At 37.8% G+C, this 14,685-nt stretch overlaps 2 protein-coding genes across 9 annotated transcripts in view; one reads left to right on the forward strand and one right to left on the reverse strand.

Annotated features, from left to right (window-relative positions):
- Positions 1-9,031, forward strand: part of FGF7 (fibroblast growth factor 7) — a 107,410-nt gene extending 98,379 nt beyond the window's left edge. For all 5 annotated transcript variants that reach the window (XM_073303969.1, XM_073303968.1, XM_073303971.1 and 2 more), the window contains 2 exons: positions 7,498-7,601; positions 8,034-9,031. In XM_073303969.1, coding sequence (XP_073160070.1) covers positions 7,498-7,601; positions 8,034-8,228 — 299 coding nt within the window. In that variant the 3' untranslated portion in view covers positions 8,229-9,031. The remainder of the gene's footprint in view (positions 1-7,497; positions 7,602-8,033) is intronic.
- The window catches only part of FAM227B (family with sequence similarity 227 member B), a 211,676-nt gene that overhangs the window by 158,470 nt on the left and 38,521 nt on the right, over positions 1-14,685 (reverse strand). For all 4 annotated transcript variants that reach the window (XM_073303962.1, XM_073303960.1, XM_073303961.1 and 1 more), the window contains exon 11: positions 2,832-2,897. In XM_073303962.1, coding sequence (XP_073160063.1) covers positions 2,832-2,897 — 66 coding nt within the window. The remainder of the gene's footprint in view (positions 1-2,831; positions 2,898-14,685) is intronic.

Here is a 14,685-nt window from a genome sequence, read left to right on the forward strand (position 1 = left end):
CTGCTCGGTACAAGCCATTGTCCAGTTGGTCCATCTACTACATAATTCCACTGCCATATACACATATATCAGGGAGGAGCTGTGGCCACGTTACTACTCCAGCCCAAATTTTGCTTTATTGGCCACGCTGAAGTTGCAGTCCAGATACCCAGAGACAGACAAGGAGTCTGCTCCTCCAGGGCCACTCGCATATGACTGACACTCAGGGTATATGCTTGTTATCAGAATTTCGCCGTGACTAAAAATCTGTTCTTCAAATGCTGAATATGACATTTTCAAACATTCACAATTCTGTTCATTTTTCAACCAGTCTTGTTTTAACTTAGTCATGGATATATGCTACTCTTCAATGAGAAGTGTTTCCACGTCAAATTTCAAATTCTGCCGTTTTTGAGCTATCCATGTTGAAAAGAAATATGGCAACATTTTAGAGAGAGAAAGGTGTTGGTTTTCTTGTACATGGACATAACAGAAAAACTGTGGAAGGGCTTTTACTTAAAATTAGCAAAAATGTTCACCTTTGGATGGAGACTAAGCATGGAAGGTGAAATGAAGATGTTCTCAGCATGTGGAAATATATAATACACACATGTGCATCCATGCAGCTAATGTAGTTACTGCATATACTGCAGATTTCAGATTAATATTAAAACTTCAGTACACCATGGCTGGAATAATTTGACAGATGCTAAATTTATGATCCTAATAGTTACTTGCATGTGAAAACGTTTTGCTATGCTTGTGATTTTTGTTAAGGTATTCAAATCATTGCCATATGCAGGGAGACATATTAACCTCATTGTTAAATTAAAAACATTCATGCTGAATCAGTGACAAAACTGACCAAGCTTAAACTTTTTATAAAAGTTTTGGGGGTTTTAATTACATTTTGAAAACTCTGTTAAAATTTGCAACCTAATACACTGAATTATTTAAAAATATTTTCAATTTTTAAGTCCACCATATATTATACTATTTTTAAGTCCACATTTATATATAGTGGCATATCAATGTTCTATTAGCATACAAGAATACAGTGCATGCATATTTGTTTTTGGTTATGTGGATGTGGTATATATAAACATAACACATGGGCATATTATGCAAAGTATGTGCATATTGTATTTACATCATTATCAATACATTATATATAAAGGTGTCAATATTTTGTTTATAATTTATTCTCTAATAGTTGAAACAATGTCATAGAAATATACACCTATTAAGAGTATCTAATGACACAATAATAGATGCCATTAGACTCTTTTCATGCATATATTTCTTGCCAGTATGTAACTGGTGAAACATTTATAAATGCCTATAAGATACGAAAAGCAAAACATGTTTTTATCAAAGATTCATAAAAAAAAAATCATTACCCTGAACCTTGCTCAGAAATTTTAAATTGAACTAAAAAACTGAATTTAAATAATACAAAAATGTTAGATAGTAAAATCAACCATTGGAATGAAATCTACTTCCACTATTGTGGAATCAGTATCACTTGAAATTCAAATAATGGTCTGTGAGGGGAAAGACTAAAGTTGTAAGTTCTTTCCTAACGTAAGAATTCTGGACTCAAACCTGCAAACTGTTACTACTGCTCATATACTTTGTTCTAAGTAGAGTACTACAAAGTGACTCTGCTTATGAGAAAAAAAATATATGCTTTTTTTAAATGTTCTGCACGGGACTGACTCTGCTCCAACTAAAGTCAATGGTAAACGCGCATTCATTTCAATGGGAGCATAGTTAGGCCAATGCTGAGCACTTTTGTAAATCTTATCCAGTAGTTACTGTGTGCAGAACTAATCCTTACGTTTTTGGGCTCCTAATCAGGAAAGCACATAAGAACATGCTTAAATCCGTCCCTATGTAAGAAAACACTGATATGGGGTTATTGACTTCAATGGGACTAAGCACATTATTAAGCACTTTTCTGAACAGGGATGATTTCCTGACTGGAGGCTTTAAGGTACTATTTGTTGAAAAAGAGAAAAACATCTTAGATTATTTTTAAATTGTTTGACTTCAAGAAAATAATGAGCAGTTTATTTTATGTGGTATAGCACTGCTACCCTTCTTGATTTTCAAAGGATAGTTTTAGTTTTTACACAGCTATACTGTGTCTTTTGAGCTACTGTCCAGGACCTTAAAACATCCAAAAACATTTGAGGCCACCACAGTGTCACACCCTGATGAGCCATGTCGAACCATCCAGGCAGTGTCCAGCACTGGATGTGCTTTAATTAGACCACAACTCTACTCTTAAATATCAGGGACTAACCATCAGATAAAATTTTACAGTGCAGGTAATTCTATAATTCTTACCAAATACTTTTGGGGCTGCCATCAGCCTTCCCCCTTACTCATATCCTGATCCCAGCCAACCCGCTGCTCTCCCCTTGTATGGGGTAAGGGGGGCTATAAAGGAGTGGTGGGGGTTGACTCCTCTCCATACCAGTTGTAGAAGCCCCAACCCCCCTTTCTCTGATTCTTTAAAGAATACCTCCTTTAAATCCTTTACTAGTCCTTTTTATCTGATCACCATGTCCATTCCCTGCAGAATACATGCATAGGACATTTGCCACAAGCTTACATAATGAATTGTGACAGTATAGCCTAATGCCCCTTTCCTAACCTAATAGGCCCCTAACCTGCAGTAGGGAAGGCCACCCTTTCCCCACCCCAAAACAAAACAACCAAACCCACATCTTGCCTACCCCAATCTGGTGGTGAGAGAAAAATTCCTTCCCAGCCCCCTTGAGAAAGAAGTATCTAGGGTAATGACTGCAACAGATCATGAGAAAACCTGTATTTTAACTACTTACATGAGTGGGAGGTTGAGTGCTGCTCACTTGCTCCAGGTAAAAGAGGTCTGGACCCCATCCGGTCACCTGTGGGAGAGAGGACAAGATGTCTGCTGACCTGGTCTGGCTGACTTCTCTCTACTTTTTATGTGGAACAGGTAATCTTGGAGGCAGGGGAGGGCTTTAAAAGGGCAATGACCCCTTTCCTGTGAGCAGGTGGAAAAGTCACCCTTGCAATTAAAGGGGGGCAACTCACCTTCTTTGTCAAACCAAACAAAGGTTGGTTATTTAATGTGTGGTGAGGGCAATTGAAATCCTAATGGTAAAATGTCTGAAAAGTTTTTTCTGGGTTATCCTAATTATTCTTTACATGACACACCCATGACTGTTCTCCCCTGATAGAGAGAGATCTGATGATACAACAATGCAGTATGATTTTCTTTTTCCTAGTTGGCAGTAGATTTTTTGTGACATCTGATTTTTGCTCACTGCGAGAGTGTGTGTTTGTTTTAGGGGGAAATAGGAGGATTGGGGGAGTTTGCCAGTTTTTCTGCTGACTAGTTCAGTTTTCTGTGGATATATTACTCTGGATTAAGCACTCGGTCTACTGCAACTCACAGTTGAGTATTTGCTCATTATGTAATTCCTGTAACACCAATGACACACACATACACACACTGTCATCCATCCAGTGCTTAATTTGTAATGAAAGAGGTGCCATGGCTCAAGCAATTTTTTTACATTCATAATTGATGCACCAAGCCCAGAGCTATGAACTGCCAAGCCTAGAGATGTCAGGGCTCAGCCCTGGCACAAATTAAGTACTGCATCCATCAGATGATTGGTATGTAGTATCATGCATTGTTTGACTAAGGGTACCTCTACACTGCAGCTGGGAGAGAGCTTACCAGCTCAGGTAGACCGACAAATGCTAGCTCTGCTAAATCTAGTGGGCTAAAGGTAGCAGCGTAACCAGGGGTAGCACAGGCAGCAGCTTGGGCTAGCCAGCCGAATACAAACCTGCCTGGCCACCCTGGCTATGTACTCGGGCAGATAGTACAAGCCCCTGCCTGTGCTACTCCTGGCTACTCTGCTGCTTTCAGTATGCTAGGTTGACTAGAGCTAACATGTCTGTCTACTCAAGCTGGGAAGCACACTCCCAGTTACATGTAGACGTACTCTTACAACAGGCAATATCTAGCAAAAGGAAACATGAAACAACAACAAAAGCTATAGTCCTCTTCTCAACTGAGATTGTGGGGGGCCTCTAGCCTCCTGTAGCCATAGATAGGGCCTGCTTGTCCTCTTACAGGCTTCTGTTCCAGTCACAGGAGAGTGTACTCTCAGCTCTCTTTTGGTTGCAGGCTCCTTCATGCACCTTGGGCCTTTATGTATATCATGCAGCCTGGAATCAGACCCAATCACTAGATGCTGTCCAGCTGGGTCAGCTGATTACCAGCACCCACCTGCTGGACTTCCATCCAGAACAGGGCCTTGCCCTCTTGGCTCTTAAAGAGAGAGCACTCTGTTACATTATATGTGAGTTAATCTTGAGAGGGAGGCATGTTCTGAGCATGGGACTGAGAATCAGGAACTCCTGAGATCCAGTCCTACTCTTACACTAACTCCCTCTGTGGTTTTGGGGAAATCACTTATCACAGTCTTCTACTGGCAATAAAGATACTTTATTCTTCCCAACACCTTAGGATGTAAGAGTAGATAGTGCAGGTAAAGTCTACAGTCTAGGACACCACTGCACAGGAGCAGAACATCTTCAAAAAAGTAACATTCAAAGACTTAACAATGTCCCTGGCATTTCACAGTCTCTGTGGATCAGGGGGTAAAAGATTTCTGAGATAGGATCCCAATTATTTATTATATAAACTATGAGAGCCATGTAATAATAAGCCAAAGAGTGCTTAATATATTTTTAAAATAAGAACCCTAATTTATCTCTTTTTCCTCAAGCAAAGTAAATGTATTGAATTTTATTTACTAAAAGAGGATTTTCAGGAAATAAGAAGCAAAACCACATAATTTATTAATATAACTAATCTGCAACTGACACTATCTTTTTACACATTTATAGGGTATAATTATAAAAGCTAGGGTTTTATTCAACAAAGTCCTTCAATTCTGGCAAGGTAGGCTGTATAAAATGGCTCAGCATCCCCAATAACTATACATAATTCAGGAACCAAACCAGTAATGCCAAATTCTGACCTTGGATACCTGAATGCAAGTCCCAGTGACTTCAGTGGGAGTCATGCACACACATTCCAGGGTAGGATTTAGAGATATTATGATTATTTGTTTGGTCATATAATTCTGATTCCTGATTCTTTGACTATTCTCTCAGGATTCCAAGCAAGATGATGGCATACCCCAATTTACTTGAAGGCTGCCAGACAGCATACAAGTATGAGTTTGGCATGTGTCAAAAAAAAATCAATATAATGGTGAATTTCATCACTAAATTAAGAAATAATGGGCTAAAAATTACAAATTCAGAAATTCTAAGTTTAATACAGTATCATTTTCTTAGACTACAGATTTTAGCATCTTCCCTTTTAAAAGTAATATTATTTCCCACTATATGCTGCTCTTTGACAGCCTGTGGATCCCTGGTTTTGTACCTATGACCCTCACTCTTGACCCTGTTATTCATCAGTTGTCCCCTGTAATTATTTGAATCCTGGGTTCAGTAGCTCCTCCCCTTAGGCTGAGGGAGGGGTCTTCAGACACAGTCAGGCTTGTGCCTGCCCACCTCTCCGCTTTTCAGCAGGTACACTATCTTAGCCATCAATAGCAGTTTACTCAGGCATGTCTACTCTGTTCTGCGAAGTTATTATAAATCCTTAACTCATTTTCTTTCCACACAGATAAGAAATGTCAAACATATATTTGATTGGCTAGATGCAGGCCAATCATCTGCTTTGAATACTCCACTGGAGTTTCAAAACCATGAACTTTAAAGTGAAAGTTAATACAATTTTTGGTGAGCTTCACTTTGAAGTTGTTTGGCTCAAATCCTTTTTGCAATGCTTGCACGCAAAATGAAACTTGTTAAAAACTCGAAAATTTTACTTGAAGTTTGGTAGATTCTACAATGGAGTAGAGAAGTATCAGAGAACAGATAAAAGAACAGAGGAGCACAGTGGAAGGGAAGAGGCATTAGATCTGGTGGTAGGAAAAACAAAAGGAAGAAAGTATACACGCTGGGGATGGCATGGAAGCAGAGTGGGTAGGAGGCAACAGACTAAAGAAGCAAAAGGGAAGAGTAAAGAGTAGAAGGGCAAGAGAATATAGAAAAGGGCATATAACAGGGAGATAAAGTAGCAGAATGACACCAGATTATAAAAAACTAACAAATCAAAAATCACAACCACAGCCCACACATTCTCCCTTCCCCCCCTCCCCTCACTTCACAAAAAATGAGCATAAATTTGTAAACAAAGATAAAATTAAATGGAAGTCTGGCTTGGGAGGGAGGTCTGCATCCTTCAGGTGTAAAACTCACACTGTGGTGAGGACAATGTGACATTAACACTCCTGAATTACTGTAGTGATGATAGATAATACTGCCAGTGCACAGTCCTTATACATAAGTGGATAGGAATGAGGATGCTGTACCATCAATCAAGAATGATCTTTGGGAAAGAGGTGGTTAACTTGGGTAGAATGCTGCCTGTCAAAGACGTAAGGTTACACCCTTAATCTTCTCTCTCTCTTGCCCAGCACACTTTGGTTAGGTACTGAATTCTGAATGGGACTGCCTGAGCTAGAAAGACCCCTCTGTAGAAAGAAAGTCACAAGAGGAAGTTAGGTAGCAACTGTTCTGAGGATGGCCTCATATCAGAAAAGGTGTGGCCCAAACTCAAAAGTACTATATTCTTTAAACTATTAAAATGCTTAAATTTGAAAACTATACAGTGTACTCTGAATCCCATATTTTTGATCAACAAAGAGTATTTTGTGTTACACTAGTAACTATGGATATTTGTTAATAGCATCTATCAGTCAACACAAAATTAAGACAACTCCAAATTTTCTGGGTTAAAGATATTTGAATAACAAAGTTTTGATAGTAGCTTTTGATTATATATCTTCAAATGCAGATATCTTTACAGTTCCTGTCAGTTTTCAAAGCCTGTAAAGGTCAAGCAGGTACTTTATCTTCCTTAAGACACTGTGGTCTGTTTTCCATCATTTGCAAGTTCTAAGGTTTATGCTTCTTCAAGGAGGTGACACCGGTAAAATTCTCACAAATCTTTTAAATGTGGTCTTTAAAAATTCTGTGAATCTTGGCTATACCATGTATATTTCTTTCAACTGGAAACCTGAACCAGAGAAATTTTAAGAAAACAGTCTGATTCTTAAAAAATGCAAGTACAGTTTAGAATAATATGGTGAGTGGGAAACATAGCACTAGAAACTGACATGCAGAGTTAGTTGTGAATGGGTGTGAGTATACATATACAGGAGATGTTTTAAAGAGAAAACCATGATCTAGTCTGCACTCCATATGTGTAACGACATTAATCTTTTATTTTAATAACCACTCTCACCAGTTTAGGATTTTAAATAAAACCAGAAGTATTGTAGAATCATTAAGACAAACAGTCCTCTTTGGTTCGACTGTAGAAGCAAATGAAAAGTTTACAGACCTCAATGTGTTTCTTTGCAGGTATTCTGGAAATAAGAACAGTGGCAGTTGGAGTAGTGGCAATTAAAGGTGTGGAAAGTGAATACTTTCTAGCAATGAACAAGTCTGGAAAACTCTATGGAAAGGTACTGATAATACTGCAAAGAACTTATACTATGGAAATATACACTTTTGTACATTTTCTGCTGATTTTTACGTAACATCTGTGCAGTTTGTGTAAATTACTGCTAGTAAGTGGAAATGTATTGCAACTTTATCCAATGGCAATGGTGGATTCTTATGCCTGGTTATAAAAGCTAAGGATTAAATCCCTAATCTTGTTTTAGTAAAAATCTTCCTCTTGTTAAATATTTCAGCTGCTAAGGGAGGATATTCAAAGCTAAAACATAAAATATGTTAGTTAAGACTTAAGAGACCTAAGTAATTTATTGAGTATTTTAATAACAAATTATATTTATTATATGGTATATGTTCTTCCTCCAGCTTCCCCAACCCGATTATGTATTTAAAGAACAAAAGTGCTAATTTTATGCTATGCTATCATTCACTCTTAACAGAAAGTATGCAACGAGGACTGCAACTTCCGAGAACTGATTGAAGAAAACCATTACAATACTTATGCTTCAGCAAACTGGACAAACAAAGGGAAAGAGATGTTTGTGACATTAAACCACAAAGGTGTCCCTATGAAAGGTAAAAAAACAAAGAAAGAACACAAAGCATCCCACTTTCTTCCTTTGGCAATATCCTAATCATATATGATCTACAGAGAACTAGTTCCAGCAGGAAGATTATTTTTAAAGAGACTGAACAAGTAATCAAGAGAGGCTGGAATACTACTGAAAAACTGAACAAGCTGGACTTGCGCATTTATGTTTATTTTAAAGAGACTTCATTAAAAAGATTTGAAAATATACACAAAATCAGATTTAGTAACTAAAAGTTGTAAAAAATTGTAAAGAGTTGTACAATCATTATGTTAGTAATAGTAACTGGGTAGTTTCTTAAATTAATTTACCCTTAAGAGCAAGTCATGACTTGATTATCTGATGATATTTTATTTAAAAACCTATCTGCTTATTAAACATGGCTGCTATAATAATAATAAAGCAGATGATAATGTAATGTAAAATATGTCAGACTTTAAGGCTGCTGGAATGATTTGTCAGATTATCAAGTCAATACTAAATGTGGAGATTGAGCAGTATTTTAAATAGTTCCCAGAGAAACTGATAAACTATACATAAACTAGGATCAGAAAAAAACCTTAAATCTTATAAATTTGTTACTGTCATATTGAGATTAAAAAAGCTTGTTTGGAAAATTAAGGTTGCACCACTACAAAATGTCAAATGTATTAACAAGAACAAATACCTAATGCTGCTCTAAAAGATGTTTCAAAATAGTGTATGTAAAATAATAAGAATAGGGAATAAATAAAAATGTACTTCATCTCACTTTCCACAAAATAACATTTTATATAACGACGAAGTAAAAATTCAGACATCTTAAGGTTTTTTATGTAACATAACCTATCTTTTGTATAATTCCTGTTAGGGCATATGGCTTTTAATATTGTTTTTCCACCGTTATTCATGCTTTTTCTGTTGTTACAGCATTAAACTTTATTTTAAGTTATATTTGAACTTTATTGTTCTAAGTTATTTAAGTTGATGTTATTTATAAAAAAAAACTTATTAAGCTGCATCTGTTTCATATGCTTTTAATTCCAAAGGAATAACAAAATGGTCTGGCTGAGCTGCATTGTTTTTTTTCTATGACCAGACACACAGTCTAGTACACAAGACTCTTGCCAACATGCACTGGATGGCAGACAAAAATGACAGCCTGCAGCAATTCTTACAAATGAAGTCTCACAGGGAACAACCCAAAAATGTAAAAAAATCTTTTGCCACATACTCCTGCCAATTAAGTTTAATAGCATTCCCAGAGTTACAGCAGATATAGAAAAGTTGTAGCTCTGATAGATATTGGGCTACTTCCTCGGTTGGTATAAATCAGCACTGAGTTCTATGGAGCTACACCAATTTACACCAGCTGGGGTAATGGTCCAGAAAGTCTAGCCAATAACAATGAAACCTCATGACTCCAGAGATTTAAATCCTCTATCCACGGTTGTAAATTGTACAATAACTATTGCCACATGAATAGTTCAGCGTCTCTACTTTAATTCTTGCCCTCGCTCTTCAGACTGGCAACAAATTTTCCAGTTAATATTATATGAGTACTTGTTTGCTATAGGAAATGGACAGAGATCACCAAATAATTACACTAAAAAGCAGCTGTTAGACAATCACTATTAACCTTGGATAGATTCAAAGCAGTTTCCAATGGAGTTAAAAGCTCAGTTTTCCACTACAGACTCTTGAGGTGCATCTACAGTAGGACTTTTGCCAGTATAGAAATGTTTTTTAAAAAAAATCACATCCTTAACCAACATTACCGTACTGGCAAAAGTTTCTAAAATAGAACTGGCCTAGGTTAGTTCACGTTTTGAAAGCAAAAATGAAACCCCACTAACATTGTTTGTGTTTAGCTACTCTATTGAAGCTGGATTTAAAATGCAACCATACGCCAACATGCTTAAAATTAAAACCAGGATCAGAGTTGGCTTTTCTAAAGATTTTATGATTAGGTAATTCAAACAGAGAGCAGTAAGATCAAATGTTTCTTAAACGTTGTTGATAATTTTTATTTGCAATTTTGATATTTGCCTTGCCTATTGGGCTGACATTGTGACACCTTGAACTGTCTGTATATGATCAAGGATCAGAAGAGGCTGAATATCTATGTTCATGTTGCAAAGAAGACTGCCAGCTTATAAGGAAAGATGATCAAGATGAAACAAAAACATTTAAAATTGCAATGTAATTAACAGGCCAGATCATACTCCCTTTGATCCATGCACAGAGGATCATTCACACACGGATCATCACCTTTATCTGTGTGGGGAAACTACCTAGCCCAATGTTTGTTAAACGTCTGAACAGAAAAAGTAAAGTATTATTAGCATGGAGAGGTGAAACGTCATTTTTCTATATGGACTAGCCTACCTGTTTTATTTTAAGGGAATTCAGCATGTGGGGTTGCTATAGAATGAAGCAGCATGTGACTCCATACTCACAGCCACTGTTCTCAATCAGAACCACTGGATACGTTAACTTTTGAAAATCTGGCCATGCCATTTAGGTGCCTAAATAGGAGATGAGCTCTTTTAAACATAGGGACCCATAAGTAATTTCATACTCATGCTTTTGGAAGAGACAGATTGTAAATTCTCAGTTATTAGATTTGCTTTTCTAATCAAATAAAATTAGATTTTAAAATTAACACTATAATTGCAGTTACATTTTAAAAAGATTTTAAAACACTGACTAATAATTAACTATTCTGGACCAGATTGTGCCCCCAAGATCTTCACGGATATCTTTCCCCCTGCCTTGTGATTGGACTAGTGTTAGGCGTAGGTGGAGCCTGGTAGATGCACACTGTCCCCTCATCAGTTCTACAGAGATTACCTGGGAAAGTTAATACACTCTGGGCTGCATTAATTCTCATGTGAATCCCTGTCTGTGGGATCCACCTTTAAGGGCAGTTCTGAGGGACAACCGAGGCCAATGTGTTTCTCTGGTATTATGGCTCTTTCGGTTGCCATGCTACAAGAGTGCATGCTTGGGAGGGCGGGGGGGGGGGGGGGGGGGAAAGAGTTACCAGGGCTACAGAGCCAGTGCAGAGCTATATGGGTTTCTGTAGATCCCTTGGGATTTGGGTCTACAGCAGTGGTTCTCAACCTCTTTACCATTGTGGGCTGCATATGTGGACTACATCCAATAATACCTTTATGGCCCTGAGGATGTCACGTGGGCTGCAGCTCTGTGCTGATTGGGTCACAAGTGGCCCATGGGCCGCAGGTTGAGAACCACTGGTCTACAGACTTCTCTGAGATGCACACAAAACTCATCCCCCCAGATGGAATGATTAAAGACAAACTGCTCAAGGTGATCCTTGCAGAGTTTATTTTCCCTTAACTCTGTCCCACAAAGTTTACCGTGTGGAGAGATCCAGTCCTCTGTTGTTTGAAATCAACTTACTTTAAACAATTTTCTGTAATATTAGTGCTCATGTACTTTAAAATCTTTCCTGTCTTTTCCACTATAAGAATAGAATTGGATGTGTTCCAAGGCTATGATATATATTTATGTACTATTTCTAACATTTTCCTGACATTAATGGGTAGAGAGCATCCCATGAAGTTCTCAATTCTGTCCAAGTTCAAGTACTTTATAAAACACATTATTTCAAATTCATTTGTACTTTAGCAATAAGAGCCAAAACTATCAAACCATCTACTAAAGAAAAAATCAGACTATTCAAAACTAATTTACCAGAATAAGTCATCTAAGTTAGTATTTTTATTCTACAGTATAAAATAGACTTTTGGAACCAACCTTTAATCAAGGGTCAGTGATAACACATGCTAAGTACTTTGTTCTCTGTAGTGGTGCACATACATGATGTATGGAAACTTGGTGAGGTTAAAAAAAAGTCTGTGTTGGGTTACCAGGATGCCAAAATTTATGAGGTGACATTTGTACCCATCATCCAAATTACTCTGCCAGACCCTCTGATGCATCCTCATATGCTGTTGAATGGGTTCTGCAGTAGACAGAAGTGCTGTGTTGCCTCCCTAGGTGGAGCTATGGTCATTGAAGATGTTTTAGTGCTTCAAAAGAGCTCAGCAGAATAGAAACTGTCTGAAAGGAGTCATATATGGGAGTGACAACAGGGAATCACAGATAGGATATAAACCAGAGATAATGGGTAAAAAAAGTGATAGTTTGTGCAAAGAAAAGGGAAGGGAAATACACCATTGTTATGGGGGAGAAAGGGAGAGAGATAGCCCAGGTACAAAGGGAAGGAAAGAGTCTACACAGGTGGAAGAAGAAAACAACAATGGGGGGGGGAAGGGCAGAGATTATGAGAGAGTAGAGAAGAAATAAATAAAATAAAGAGACAAGGGTTAACAGATACAACCAGAAAAAATAGAAGATTGATAAAATGGAAGAGGAAAAGAACAATAAAACAGAAATGGAGGAATAAGAGGGATAATAAAGGATCAGATCCTCAGGTGGGCTGTGGTCACTTTGTGCTGCCCTGCTGTCATACTTTGGATGCAAAAGCTGAGTAAGTGGTTCAGGGAGGATCACCCCAATTGCAAGGGTGATCCTGTAGCAGCATAGAGCCAGCGCAAGGCCTTATATTCCGCACTGCTCTCCTTGCTGTCAACTTAGCAGAGAAGAGCTGTGTGGTTACTGAAAAGGGGCCATGACTGGGAAATCACTGTTATGTCTTTCTCCTGGGTTTGGCCTTCAGCTCCTTATGGCCTTTACAGGCCAGTGTAACTTAGAGCAGTCCTTAGGTTGCTCTAACCCAGTGCAGAGTGGAAAGCATGCACAGTGAAGCACATAGATCAGGGCAGCATAATTGGGAACTTTACACTGTCTCCTAACTTCCATTCTATATTATGTAACTACCTAAGGATCTGATCCTGAAAATCCATCCCACAAGAAAATATACCTCTCGTCAGTCTCAAACCTGAAAAATGAGTTTGGATCTTAGAAAGTGGCAGAGGTAATTAGCCTAAACTGACCAAACCAAAGGTAAGAAGACCCAAAAAATGTAAGGATAGAAAGACAAAGGAAAAGAAGAAGGAATAGCTGTCAGATTTCTTTTGGTATTAAAATATTTTCAATTTACTCTTTTTCAAATATTTTTGACGACAATCCTCACATCAATCCCAGCATACAATTGTATTGTATACAATTGGGGTGCAAACCCTTCTGTCAATCCAGCTTCTTCCCTTGCCATCTATTCTTCCACCCCCACTTCTGGCACCTTTTCAATATAAATTAAGTGCAGTTCTAGTAAATGTACCTATCTGTAGTTTAGTGCTTTACTGCTGAACTGCACTAAGAACCCAAGCTGACTACCAACACGCAACTAAATATGGCTAGCTACTTGTTATTACACAAACACCTTCTAGAACTACTACCTGGTGCACAACGAATTCCAAGACAATTGTTCTAGCCTGCACTGCACTTCTACTGGCAGCAGGAACTCTGTATGTAATGGAGGGGAACGGATGGCAAAGTTTGACCAAGGCTGGTCTTAAATAGAGAAAACCGGAGCAAAAAATGGGAACTAACTGGTGTCAATACTGTCATCTCACTGAAAGTATGAGTATGCTGTTAATATATCCCAGAATTAAATTTGCCTTTTTCGCAATTGCATCACACTGTTGACTCATATTCAATTTGTGATCCACGGTAACTCCCAGTAGTACTGCCTTGGCAGTTATACCCCATTTTGTAATTTGTGCCCTTCAAAATGCTTTCAACCCCTTCCAGTGTGATGTCATCCACAAATTTTATAAGCATGTTCTCCACTCCATTAACCAAGTCAATAATGAAAATGTTGAATAGTATCAAACCCAGGACAAACCTCAGCAGGTCCCTACTAGATACATCCCCCCAGTTTGACAGTGAACCATTGAAATTACTCTTTGAGTACGGTTTTTCAACCAATAGTGCACCCAATTTATTATAATTTCATCTAGATTATATTTCCCTAGTTTGCTTACTAAAATCAAGACAAATCACATCTACTGTTTCCCCACCATCCACTAGGTCAGTAATAAAAAAAGGAAATTAGCTTCTTTTGGCATGATTTGTTCTGGACATGTTGGCTGTTATTTATCATCCTATGATCCTCTAGATGCATCCGGTAGCCCAGTGAGCTAGCTTGCCTTTATTATATGCACTGCTTTGCATTATATTCTGCTTTGATGTGATGGTGATGGGGAAGACAATGGCTAACATTTCAGGTTGTTCTACAAGGGATGGTGTGAGTATATGGATGTGCAGATGGACATTCTGTAGTAAGCTCTAGCTAAGTTGGGGAGTTTGTGACTGTACTTAATGTATTAATAAACTATATTTGTAAATATAAAAGAGTTCCTATAGTGTGAGTGTTGCAACTGTGCACATCGGGGTTTCCAACTATATAATAATTTAAATAATACTGGGCCTGATCTAGGGACAAGAACCTGTCAACCCTCAAAGTGATAACTGGGGGATTCTTAAGTAATCAATATAATTAATACATAATCTAAATATCAGGCAACAATAC

Source organism: Lepidochelys kempii, chromosome 10 (assembly GCF_965140265.1).
Source record: "Lepidochelys kempii isolate rLepKem1 chromosome 10, rLepKem1.hap2, whole genome shotgun sequence".
Classification (NCBI taxonomy): domain Eukaryota; kingdom Metazoa; phylum Chordata; order Testudines; family Cheloniidae; genus Lepidochelys; species Lepidochelys kempii.